We start from the raw sequence: 14,006 nt of genomic DNA, 5'->3' as shown, positions 1-14,006 counted from the left end.
AATAAAATGGATTGTGTTTTATTCCAAAAATAGCCTTAAATCCAGACAACTGTGACTATTCCATCCGTGATTATTGAGGGAGTTCATTTGAATCATTGTGTACCTAGTTCTAATACAAGAATTTGCTAGAACCCAGCACTGCCAAGGTAGCCCTCATATTTTTTCAACCATTGATCTTGTCCGACGTCTATGATGCTTTATGCAACACATTGATGACATACTATTAAAGAGAACATGGAGGATGATATCCAGTGCTCTCTTAAATGAAGCTTAAATTATACAATATTGCCCATTGTATTGGTTATTCTGAAATGACCCCTGAGTGTGGACACTGTAAAAGCAGACTAGTATAACTCTCTCGAAGAAAGTAAATGCAAAATGCCAAGACTTTCAAGTATCCAGAAAGCATCTTCAAAAATAATATCCTATTTAATAGCTGTAAAAAAGATATGCCATTCCAAATTACACTACTAATAAAAGTAATCATCAAACTTGTACAATGCAGGACAAGTATTACCCTTGACTGGTCATGCCTGTATCAGGATCCAGACCTGCTTCTCTTAAGAAATTTCATATAATTAACTGCAATGCTTTCCGGAAGAGACCAAATCTAGTGTGTAGTTTTCTGCAATTAGCGGTCACCTAGCCTCACAACAGCTTTCAAAAAATGCTCTTTTTAAAAATCATTTTCACCATTCTACTAATTTAGATATGTTTTTATAAGTGGTTACTGAGCTGGGTGACAGACTCTGGGCTTTAGTGCTACAGTGGTCAGGGCCAAATGTTTATTGTGGCATGTGCCTCGTAAATGGCTACACCCAAAAGCCATTGTGAAGTACACATTTCAGTGTGGATAGAGGACTGTACCTCCTTAATAATTTTTTTGTAAGTGGAATCATTTGCAGAATTCAATGATCGTTTCCAAACATTGTGTGTTTATTACAAATTTCCACACATGAAAGACAGCAGACACGTGTTTCGCCTGTGTGGCCGTACGGCCGTGGGCTTTCTCAAGGCTGTGTAGACATCATGTAGACATAGAGCAGAGAATGGTGAAAAGGTCTGTGCAGCAGTAAAAATGTAGCACGGAGAGGTAGTGGTGATTGAGGAAAAGAGACCAGGGAAAAGAGAAAGGAAGAAGCAAGAAAAAATCAGTGAAGAAATCACAAAAATCCAAAGAAGGGGAGAAGAGAAAAGAGGAGAAAATGAGGGAAGAATATAGAAAGGGAAAAACAAAACAAGGGCAAAACAGAAAAAGCATGAGAAATGCAACTGCAAATTTTTATATTTCATAACTCACATTGACCCTTCAAATCATAGGAACTTAATGGTCTTACACATTGTAGTCTCGAACTGAGCAGACAGACACATGCTGTCCTGCTACTTGGAAGGATTGCCACAAGCTGCAGTTGATTCATTCTCCATAAGAGACACCAAAGTGAGAATATTCTCTCCCTCCATATGAAAAAAGTATGGCCTCGTCGTGATTGACGACAGAAGGAAGTAGCCTGCTTCCAGGCATGCGCTCAGAATTGGAACACGACCCATCTTGACAGCGCTTTGATTGTCATCGTCCCCACACGTGGATCCTTACATTGTACGCATTTACTTAATAGCCTGCTCACCACCCACTTCACAGTTGGGCTCCCGGCTGGGATCCATGTGAGTATCCCTTTCTTATCCTTTGCACGGTGCCACACCCTCCACACGAGCCGGTCCATTACCATACAGGTGTCCCTACGATCATAGGTCCTGAAGAGACCCTACACTGCACACAGGTTCGAAACGCCGTCGACAAGTTGCATAAACAAACCATTGTTCACCAGCACTGATCAGTGTATCTTGCTCTGTATACTGTACATATATATGTAAATGGTCGTTTATATGAAGCATTGGAAACCTTATATACAGTAGAACAGAAAAGAGAACATTTTACTCCTGCCAATTAAAATGAACTCCTTGTTGCTGACACTGCAACACATTTGGGACTTTTTTGGCATCAAAGTGGCAGTTTCCTCTCTAAAGATGCTGCTGTCTAGTTTCTTCCATTGGAGAAATAAATGTGTACTTAACTGAATTGCTTCTTAAGATTTCATATTAAATTATAAGTGAAGTAATTAAAAGAAAATATATTGACTTAACTTCACTCACAATATTTTTGTAGAGGGATGTGTCTTGGGGTTAAAGGCCAAACAATAATACTGCAGGTCTAGAAGAGACAATCTTCCTTTAGTTGATAGATCTCCTAAGCTTTCCCCAAGAGTGTCTGGTTCTGATGCTTTTATAATCCCAAATAAAGCTAGGTGTCTTACCCGTATTATTGAAATGAAGTGGAATTGTAGTAAGCAGGACAATGAATATCGGCAAAATAATAATTTTTATCAGATTGGCCGAACCATATATAATACGAGGGAGGTTATGCCGTATTCGGAGAGATCCATACACATTTTTCTAACCAGTGGAAAATTTCTGGAAATTATTTTGTCTAAATCCCGCAACACCAGCACTCCCAGATATCTTAGCATAATTGTGCTGAAACATACCGTCTAATCGAGATCATATTCTCAGACTTCTGCATGTTAACCTATAGCCCAATAGATATCCAAAATGTGACAACCTGCCACAATTATTTAGGGGCTTGGAGTTGACCATTAAGACTGTATAAACTGTAAAGCTCTCTGATACCCGCAGGGGTCATGTTCGCGCTATAGAAAACGTTCACAATAAATAAAATAAAGACTACAATCCCCAGATGTAGCAGTTTTAACAGAAATTATATCTGGATCTTGAGAGTTTGTATCCTTGTATGTGAAGTCCTCTTAATTCCCTGATGGTCACTGCTTCTGTGGCACCAACCAACCTCCAGCTATAGGAGGCTTTAAAACCATGGCCAGAACTAATTTCTCCAGACTCTTCTTGCTCCCACTGCTTGCATCTCTTCAGAAGCGTGAGACAACGCTCCTCTGCCAAGCCGCCAGCCCAACAACATAACAAAAGATGTCAGGCAGCTCCCGCCTCTCAATGGAAGACATCTGCTGCTGTGTCCCAGAACTCTGGGTGGGTGACACCTATCCGGACTCTAGTGCATGGGCCTAGGAATGGGATTGTTAGTTGCTCAATTAGCACCTCGCCCTCCACACATCAGAGGTTCACCTGGTCCAACAATAACTGTTAACTGGCCAAAAGCAAAAAAGCTACTGATGTATTAAGATTCTTAATTTTAAATTAATCTGTATTTCCATTTTATTTCCTCATTCTTAAAATTCACCTTCAAATCTGGACAGCAGCATTGCATGAGCTCCTAACCAGCATTCGCAGCCAGCCACCATTTTGCCCACCAGTCTTTTGGCTTCTGTTATCAATTAAATTAATCTTTCACCCACTTGCTGCTTTAGGTTTTGTATTAATCTTTAACTGGAGTAATTTGAAAAAGGTACTTTGGATAGCTATCTGTTTTAGAAACTGTTTTGTACAAGAATATTTATCTCGGAAAAAAGTGTCTTCATATCTATTTACAAACACAATCTAAGGATCTGAATTTTAGAATTTGGACTACAGCTTAAATGGAACATTCTGTCTGAGTTTTTTTGTTGTACATCAAGAAAAATTCTTTACTGAGAATAAACTCAGGCCTGTTTCTGCATGTTTGATCCCCTACACATCTGAGTTTTAGGGCTCTTGCCTTCAAAAGGGCTGTGAAGTGAGGAAATTGATGGGTCCTTTTTTGTATGTACCGTTAAGTGCTTGCACAATTATGCTATAAGATTGTGTAACGTTTTGAGTGGTGTCCAAATGCAGGTAATCCTTCTACCAGAAAATTAGTTTTGGAACCATAACCATACTGGGAAATCTTTGTCCCAGGTTAAAAAAAAGTTTAGCCATGTGTGACTGTACATACACATGCTGTGCATACTCCTGCCATCTAGTGTTGGGCCCATATGCATGTAAGTTGTTTTTCTTTGAAGAATTCTTTTTGAGTTACAAGGTAGTGTGACTCCACCTCTTGCTTGTAATGCACTGGTTTCATTGTTAGATTGTTTCCTTTCCACCGTTGGGTTCAGATGTGTAGACCCGTGCTCCGAATGGATGTCATTGCAGTGTTCCTTTCGGCCTTCACACTTCCTCTCCTTTTGTCGATATTGTCTTCGATAGCGTTCCCCTTCTTTTGTATTGATTCGACGCCTGCAGTTTTGTCTAGCGTGGACCTCTCGTCGACTTCGGACACCAGTGGGAACTCACTCTTTAGGCCTTTTTTCTCTTCTACTTACCCTGCTCTCACTGTGCTTACCCTGTGATGGAACTTAGGTCCTTTCGATACTGCCCTCGTTGGCGAAGTTTCCCTGGGCCGACCTCCACCATGTTGTATTCTTTGCCTATTACCTGAGCACTACGAGGCCTCCTGTGATGCCTGCCGGTCCTTCTGGTCGAGAAAGACTAGACCACAGGGCCTGGTGACTCGAGATGCAGCTCAAGAGTGGCAAAGACACCTCAGACCTCTGCGGCACCCTGGACCTCGTGGTGGGATGTCGTCCTGAGCTGCCGGCTGCTGTTGAGGATCTTTTGCCCGACATCAGCTCCGCCTCTGACTTTAAGATCGAAGACCTTCTCCCTGCTCAACAGGTCATGAGTACAGTCCCCGCTCCCCTTTGACATTGCTCACACTCTGAGCTTCTACCCCTTAAGGGGCGTTCAGCCACTCCAAACCCACAGAGACAAGCTTTTGGGCCGCCATTGCCTTTGGGCCATGATGGGCACCGACCATCCACTTCGTATTCAACGCCCAGTTTCGACTCAACACCGAAGAAGTTACTGATGCTTTTCCTTCTCAGTGCCGACCAGACCTTCAGATCCAAAGCCATTGGCGTGGACACAAAAATCAGCATGACAGATTTGCTGTCAACAGTATAATCGAACCGGTCCTCCAATCCCTGCAGGATAAAATCGATGCTTGCTAGTGGCATATTGTCATGCACCCCCAGACAGGCCTATTTATCGCACTGCCTCCAGCGTGAGGCACTCTGCCTTCGAAGATGCATTTTAGCTTCGAGGACGTCCTTAAGCCTGTGCCACCATTCAAGCAGCGGAAGAAGCAAGACCAGGCCACCAGTCCTCTTCCTGAGCCTCTACTACCTGTTCTCTCCTTCATACCGCCCAGGGCTCAAGAATCCCCATCCCCAAATGGCTTCTCTACCTGGCCCAGTTTCCAATACACCTCTAGGCTCACCACATTCTTACCTGGGCAAACATGACAGGAGACCATACGATATGCTCCCACTTTGAGGTCCATGCGATTCTCAGGAAATAGATCAACCAGGATCTATGGAACCTGACCTGCTCCCTGCCTGACCCTTCCATCCAGATAATACTACCTCTTACCACGAGGTCCTAGGTCGGGCTGCATCATACAATAGAATAGACTTGCACAAAGAACCTGCCTCTTTGACTCTTTCCTTTGCCCACCATTCCGCACCGTACCTGCCCATGCTAAAGGGAATGCTTAAACTTGCTCCAGAAAATTTCAAGGAGCCTGGTTATAGCTAGAGGGATCACCCCCCTGAGTTAAAAAAAAATAAATATATATATACAAGACTTCACCATCATACCCCCTCTACATTATGGGCCAACTTTATTCCGAATCCCTGGTTGTGCATACTTCCCGCAAATGGGCCAACGCACAAGGTACCAACAATGCCCCCTCTGGATAAAGAAAACAAGCGCAGAGACACTGCTGGCAATCGTGTCTCAGCGCAGTCCGCCAATCATTGGTTTTGCCAACTCCATCAGCCTACTTTCTAGATAAGACGGAGCACACTGGGACGAGATGGAATAGCTTCTCTAACATTTCCCAGAGGAGCACCGTAAGAGAGGGCATGAGCTGGTCTCGGAGGGCAAGCTCATCTCAAACACCACTATTCAGTGAGCTTTATATGCTGCTCATGCAGCTGTTCTGGGCATCCGCTCCAGTTTGCTCTCAGACATACCTAACTCTGTGTCTCCAGTTTCAAGCTGAACATTCAACATCTCCTCAACCTGCCCTTTGATGGGAACATCTCTTTGGGCACCATGTTGAAGAGATGTTGGATAAGATAAAGAAAGACAAGACAAAGGCCATGGGTGCCTTACAAACATCCACCCCTCGCAGGTCCTTTTGCTATTCCGTTATCGTGGATGCTCGAAAGTCACCTTCCCTGAGGCCTCCACATTCTTTCAGTGTCAGCCAGCCCAGCATACCTCCACAGGAGGCTACTTCAGAGGTGCCAACTGTGGTAACAGTGCCAAAGGCAGAGGCAAAGGTTGCTCCCCTAGCAACTCCAGATGTTCTTCCCCACCTGGCAACATGTCACCTCAGGCCAGTGAGTATTAGACATCATTCAACATGGTTATTTTCTAGAGCTCACTTCCACACCACCTAACATACCACCCAGTGGGCATGTCCTCTACCCAGAACACTAATGCCTGCTTCGCAATCAACAGCAAAAGGAACAAATGGTGGACGGTCTTTTGCTCACCACGCCACCCCAGTTTGGACCCAGCAAGACTGATTTGCATATGGCTAGGTTTAACTGGGAATGGCTTGAGAGCAAAACAATGATGAATTTAGGTCCAGATCTCTGTACCAGGGTGATTGTTGGACATTGGTCAACAGTCTGTCCATCAGTTCTGTTTGCTTTACAATCATGTCATGTACAAGTGCTCCTCCTCAAAGGGGCTAAAGAGCCTGTGACAGTCTGCAGGGTTATGGGGTGTATTCCATCTACTCCCACATTCACGAGAAGGTGGGTCCCTCAGGCCCATTCTGCTCCTCAAACCCCTCAACGAGTATATCCTGTCAGAACATTAACACATGGTCACTCTCCAGGATGTCATTCCGCTACTAGAGCAAGGCCATTTCATAGCTGCACTTGACCCAAAGACTCATTGGGTGGGGTGTGCATCTACAAAACCTGACTGTCCAGGAACAGTGGGATTCCAGTTACAGGGGCCTCTACATCAACTATTTGGGCCTGTTAACTGTTCACCTAGTGCTCAAGGCTTTCCTTCCCCCACACAGTGGGCAAAGTGGTCCTCGTCTGTGTGGGCAAGATGACAGCTCTACAGAAGCAGGGAGGCACTCGCTCTTTCTATCTTTCTGAGCTGGCCCAATCCATCTGGCAGTGTGCTCTCCAACACAGGATCCACCTGCTGATGGAGTACCTTCCAGGAGTGGACAACAACTTTGCTGACCACCTCTGCAGGATGCATCAACAAGTCCATGAGTGGAAACTCCACTTGAGAATCCTCCTCCAGTACTTCAGATGATGGGGGTTTCTGGACATTGATCTACGTGCCACGGTAGAAAACACATAACACCCCCTGCCTGGGCGGTAAAGGAAATAATGACCTCCTATAGGGAGGGGTCCCCCAGTACTCTAGTAGCCTTTGGGCTCTCTCCAGGATGTCATTCCGCTACTAGAGCAAGGCCATTTCATAGCTGCACTTGACCCAAAGACACCTACTCTACATCCAGATTCATACAGCGCATCCACGCGACCACTTTGTGTTAAGTGGCCAACATTATTTGGTCAGAGTGCTACCCTTTGGGGTCACCAGTGCACCTTGAGTTTTTACAAAATGCCTTGCATTAATACTGTGCACCTGCAAAGACCCGTCATCCATGTATTCCCTTACCTGGATGATAAAGAGTGCAACTTTTCATACACACAGAAGCCACTATAAACCTGCTGCATGAAAAGGGCTTTACACAACGTTACCCATGTGCACACTGCAGGAATGCTTATAGCCCAGTGGTCACAAGCAGAGAGTCGTTGGGAAAATCTAGTGTTGAACAGCTGCCATTCTCCTCACTCTCTGCTGTAGTGGACCACCAACAATTTGTTGCTAGGGCAGCCTTTTCACTACCCAGTTCCAAAGATTACCATTACAATTGACCCATCTCTCATTGGGTGGGGTGTGCATCTACAAAACCTGACTGTCCAGGAACAGTGGGATTCCAGTTACAGGGGCCTCTACATCAACTATTTGGACCTGTTAACTGTTCACCTAGTGCTCAAGGCTTTCCTTCCCCCACACAGTGGGCAAAGTGGTCCTCGTCTGTGTGGGCAAGATGACAGCTCTACAGAAGCAGGGAGGCACTCGCTCTTTTCTATCTCTCTGAGCTGGCCCAATCCATCTGGCAGTGTGCTCTCCAACACAGGATCCACCTGCTGATGGAGTACCTTCCAGGAGTGGACAACAACTTTGCTGACCACCTCTGCAGGATGCAGCAACAAGTCCATGAGTGGAAACTCCACTTGAGAATCCTCCTCCAGTACTTCAGAATCCTCCTCCAGTACTTCAGATGATGGGGGTTTCCAGACATTGATCTACGTGCCACGGTAGAAAACACATAATGCCCTAACTTCGCCTCCAGATTCCAGCATCCACAGTCCTTGGGATGAACTGGTCAGGGATATTTGCCTATGCGTTTCCATCTTTCTGCCACTTACCATTCTTGGTTCAGCAGACCTTCCGCACCCTGGACCAGACATCTCTGGTACACCACTCTCATCGAGCTTTAGGGGGTTTGCCACAAAAAGCACCCAACAGGCGGTACATTCTCACACAGAACCATGGAGAAATCGGGCATCCCGACCCCTGGAAGTCTCAACTTTGCGGTCTGGCTCCGGAAGTATTACCTCAACCTACCTCCCGAATGTATAAATATACTCAAGGAGGCACGCAGGCTTACTACTCGTTCTTGTTATGCTGCCAAATGGAAAGGTTTTGTCCGCTACTGGCTCTCAAACCACATTGACACTTTAGCAGCTAGCATCCAAAACATTGTTTGTTACCCCCCCAATCCTCACACCACTGTGTAATCTCAACATCATCCTTACGAGAATTGTGTCCTTCGGTTGAGCCCTTCCATGCATGCCCCCTTCAATTCCTCTCTTGGAAGTCTGCTTTTCTTGTGGCCATCACCTCACTAACATGGGTTAGTGAGCTTCTAGCTCTAACCTTGAAGACCCTTCTTTCAGATTCATAGGATTGTCCTTGGCACTAACCCTAAATTTTTTCCTAAAGTGGTTCCTCCTTTCCACCTTAACCAATCTATATAAGTACCACATTTTATTTCTCATGCTGACTCCGTTGCAGAAAGGGCTCTTCATACCTTAGATGTTAAATGAGCTTTAATTTACTATGTGGAAAGAACAAAACCCTTTTGAAAGACTCCACAACTATTTGTTGCTTTTACTAAACCGCATAAAGGGAAAGCTTTATCATAGTCCGGCACAGCCAGTTGGATAGCTAAATGCTACGCCAAAACTAAGAGTGTTACCTGCTCCTCTGAGAACCCACTCTACTAGGAAAAACGGTCCTCTATGGCTTACCTGGACAACAACCAGTAGCTGACATTTGAAAGCGGCCACTGGATTCTCACCGAACACTTGCACTAAGCACTATTGGAGTAGCATGCCAACAAACCAACATTGTCAAGCTCTACTCTGCACACTTTTTCAGTCTTCTGCAACACCCACAGGCTAGGCACTGCTCATGAGAGGACTGCTTTACAATATATGCACAGCATTTGTATCTACAAAAAAACATGCCTCAATCAGAAAATGTTACTTACCCTGTAAATATCTGTTCGTGGCATGTAGTGCTGTAGATTTGCATGTGCTCACCCTCCTCCTTAGAAGACTCTGGCTGTTCAAGTAATCATTCTTTCTTACTTCTCTTGCATGGTCATCTCTCTCTTGTGTAGCCCTTTGATCCAGCTCCATCCTCACCCACTGTGTGGGAAAACAATCTACCAATTGAACTGATGGCCGTGCGCATTATAAGCAATAGATGGAGTCACACTACTTCATGACTTTAGAATCATTTTTAGAAGAAAAACAACTTGCACACATCAGGGCGCAACACTAGATGGCAGAAGTATGTACTGCATCAGAATCTTCAGCACTAAATGCCATGAACAGATTTTTTCAGAGTAAATAATATTTTCGTTTCTAGTTATCTGTAGACAACCATGTATTAATTTCTTTTTTCCACTCTGTCTAGGTGTGTTCTGGGAAACACTACCATCCTTGCTGAGTTTGCTGGTGAAGAAGAAGTCAATCGTTTCTTAGCACAAGGTCAGCCACTACCGCCCACTTCCAACTGGCAGCCGAACACTGGAAACAACCAAGCTCGCATGGGTCCTGCCACCGGCTCACACTCCATGGTGCGCAATGATACAGGCCACTGGAACACCCCCTGCCTGGGCGGTAAAGGAAATAATGACCTCCTATGGGGAGGGGTCCCCCAGTACTCTAGCAGCCTTTGGGGTCCCCCCAGTAGCGAAGATGGCAGGGTGATGAGAAGCCCAACACCTATGAACACCCTTCTTCCAGGTGATCTCCTCAGCGGTGAATCGATGTGAGAAGCCGGGAGGAGGTAGCATGGAGGATTGCAATCATCAGCACTAACGAAAAACATTTTTAAGAAAAAAAAGCAAAATGAAACTAACCCTTTCCAGTGTCCGGATTCATGAAGACTCCAGCTTTAACAGACCACTTTGGTAGCCCTTTTCCATAGCACTTCTATCCAGTATCAAAGCTTGAAAGTTCTACCATAGCCCTTGTGAACTGTTATATGACACAGTATGGGCTGCTCAGTTTTTGGTCAGTGTCACTTGCAAAGCTGGTGGTCCTATTTGTTCTTTTTGTTTTTTCATTGTCTTATTTCTTCTTTTTTTTTTATGTCCGCGCAGTGTCTTTGAAGCAAATGAAAAAGTATAAACGCTGCTTAGTCTGAAAGTAAGAAAAAAGGGCACTTTTTAGATACCGTTCTGGAAAGGGTTATTTTATCACACTTATCACATCGTAGAGGGTGAGTGGGGAGGGGTTGGGGGGCATTTATGCCTATCTAAAACGAGCCTGGAGCGATTATGCACATTTCCAGAGGTAGATCCAGTAATCAGAAGGGGGTTGAGCTGGATATGTGTGTGCATCCACACACACACGTGTCTCTGTGTACGCCCACGCACACAAGTGGCTCTCACCGATACAGTACTAAAAAGTAAGCATGGACTTGTAGTTGGGAGTATGGACTAATACACATTCGGTATTCACTCCCTTCGGATCTGCCTATGCACATTGTTACCCTTTTTTCATCTTTTTTTTCCTCTTGACAGCTTTCGTCTTTAAACTCCCCATCTCCCTCAAAAAAAAAAAAAATATTAAAAAAAGTAACATATCAGACAATGCAGATACTTGAATCCCGCCGGCCCACGTTAAGGGAATGTGAACAGTTTCGAAGTCTGACGAAGTACACTTCCAAGCTGGCATCCAATGTTCATGAACACATATATGTGCAACGTCAAAGACTAATAGGTTCTAGGAAAAAACATGCTATATATGCTATATTTTTGGTTTTCTTTTAAAAGTTCATTCAGTATGTTGCTGTGTGTGAGCAGGAGTGCGTGCACGTGTCTACCATTCAGTGGAGTGTGATGTCATTTTATGTTATTTTCTCCTTACTCAGTATATGCTTTTTTCATTTGCTCATTGGTCAAAAGAGAAAAGAAACGTTTCAATGTTGTTAACTTCTAACTTTGCACTGATCGTTGACAGTCCTTCCTGGAGATTATCCTAAACATTTGTAGAAGAAAGTGTGTTATGGGGCTGATAACAGTTCATGTGTAAATGTTTACTCAAGGACTACTTCTTATTGTGTTGATAAAAATGAGAAGACTTTACCGCGTGTTTCTCTGGAGAATAACACGCATACCTACCTTCTAGCGGCTTTTATTGAAGACTAATGCAAGAAAAGATTTACTTGAGTGTACTGCATTCTTTTTCCCATGGGATTTACTTTTTTTCCGTTTACTTTTGGTAAAGATGAAAAACGAAGAAAAAATGAAGATACTGCTATTATCTTACTGCGGCCATAGAAACCCTCTGCACAGGTTGGAGGGTATTCCCTGCAAGCAGGACCGTGTACAGCACGTTGGACATTGCCGGTTTTGAACTGTTGCAGGAGTCTGCAATTTTGGCTCTCACCTGTTTACAAATTTATTTCCCCGACCCCAAAAAAGACTTCCACACTTTAAAGAAACCTATTTTCCAATCGAAGATATGCTACTTCTGAGCTCGGGGATATGAAAAGTTGTTTTGCTCTTTACACCAACGAAATGTTAAATTCTTTAGCAACCGTGTGTCTTTTTTTTATGAATAGATGTTCGTTATTTTAACTTTTTTTCCTCTTCGTCTACTGGTGAAAAAAAAGATAACCAGTTTGTGATCATTACCTTGCACATGGTGGAAAAAGTCTCAGGAAAAAGACAATGTTTCCAGAGGAGCAAACTCCACAAAACCATTTCATTTTATTTTTAAGAAAATAAGGAAAAAGGGAGACAAAAAAAATAAGAAAAATAACTCCTAGCACTGAAAATACCGAAAAAAGTGGAAAGAAAAACGTATTCTGTAGCAGTTACATTTTCACCAAATAATGAACTCATAATAAATACAGTTTGAAGAGTGCTTTATATATACAAATGCTTTATGTTATAAACAAGGGTCATTGTGTTTGTGATTGTTCTGAACTGAAGACAAGACAATGGAACCACATACTTCTAAAGTATGTTTTTTAAAAAAAATGAAAAAAAGCTATGAACTATTGTGTTCCTTGCCTGCTTTGATCAGGAGAACTTGTGCATTAAAATGTTTTTGTGACTGAGGTTGGGGTGTTAGAAGGAGATTACCTCTATTGTTTTATCTAAAGAATTGAATGAAAAAGAAATTCCTGTGAAGTGGCTGATCGAAAAAAGCTGGTTTAAGGGATCAGGAGCTATGCACAAGAGTTTAAGATGATTGTTTTCCTCCAAATTTAGCAGGTCGTTTTAGCTAAAATACAAACAAAGAATTATTATTTTCTTCTAAGTAGTGACATCTCATTGCCATTGCACATGTTCTAAACCTGAAAATTGAATATATGTGCACATTAATATATGTGTGTGTGTGCCTATAAATATATATTTATAGCTATATTTATATAGACACACAAGCATTCATATATTTACAAGAGTTTCCATACCGAAGATTAGTATTGCATTTTATAGAGACATACTCAACATTTTCAGGAGATGAAGGGTTAAAGTTCTCAGTGTATCATTTTTTTGCCTTGTTCATTTTGAATTGAAAATGTCTGTAACTCTAAGGTTTGAAAGAAAAAAAGAAAATGAAAAAAATATTTGTGGCTTTTAATGTTATTCCTCCTCATAGAATATGTGATTGTTGAAGACATGCACCTGAAGTTGCTTTCAAAAAGTACAAGAGCTTCTTTGAAACTTAATAAATTGCAGTTTTACTTGGCTGTTAAAGTGGTCATGAGTTTTCCTTGGGTGGCAATAGTCAGTAGGCAAAGTCTTTGTCAATTAATAATTACCTAGGTTCTGCTCATGTTTCCTCTTGTATTCTTTAGTATGGCTTTCCCCCAAATTTCCAATGAGTTTGGTAATTTGTTCCTGCTATATGTAGGCCAAAAAGAGTGCTACTCTGAAACATTAGAGTGGAGCTCCACTGTTAGAAATGTGGGTCTCTAGTTGGCAGGTTGTAACTCTAAGCAAGTAGGGACCCTTCTTCCTAGTCAGGATAAGGGGAATACACTTCTAAAAATAAAACCCTGCCCCCTCACCCCCGGTAGCTTTGCCTCTGAGATAATCCGGACTGCTTGTGCCGAGTGTGAAGAATTTGCACATAACCAACAGTAATACAGTGAACACATTACAAAAGGTGACACACCAGTTTTTGAAAAAATACAATATTTTATCACCAATAAACAATAATCCACAATACAGTTCTTAGAAATATCAATAAGCAAAAGTAGACCTAAAATACAGTTCCTTGAGGTCGACAGCTGTGTCTGGGGCCATCACATTGTCATGAACAACAAATACAAACAGTTCTGGCCGCTCGCAGGCAGCTACAGTATCGGGAAGACTCGCAAAACAATGCCTTTAGAAATGCAGGGCGTCTGCGACC

At 43.1% G+C, this 14,006-nt stretch overlaps 1 protein-coding gene across 8 annotated transcripts in view; it reads left to right on the top strand.

The window, feature by feature from the left end:
• The window catches only part of TNRC6C (trinucleotide repeat containing adaptor 6C), a 992,178-nt gene extending 978,965 nt beyond the window's left edge, over positions 1-13,213 (top strand). For 7 of the 8 annotated variants that reach the window (XM_078654629.1, XM_078654624.1, XM_078654632.1 and 4 more), the window contains one exon: positions 10,045-11,212. In XM_078654629.1, the coding sequence (XP_078510755.1) occupies positions 10,045-10,405 (361 nt within the window). In that variant the 3' untranslated portion in view covers positions 10,406-11,212. Of the gene's footprint in view, positions 1-10,044 lie in introns of all 8 variants that reach the window. The other variant, XM_078654625.1, reaches the window with a different exon arrangement.
• Positions 13,214-14,006: the final 793 nt, after the last annotated feature.

This window comes from Lissotriton helveticus, chromosome 7 (genome assembly GCF_964261635.1).
Source record: "Lissotriton helveticus chromosome 7, aLisHel1.1, whole genome shotgun sequence".
NCBI classification, from domain to species: Eukaryota; Metazoa; Chordata; class Amphibia; order Caudata; family Salamandridae; genus Lissotriton; species Lissotriton helveticus.
This window is presented reverse-complemented; position numbering and strand designations above follow the sequence as displayed.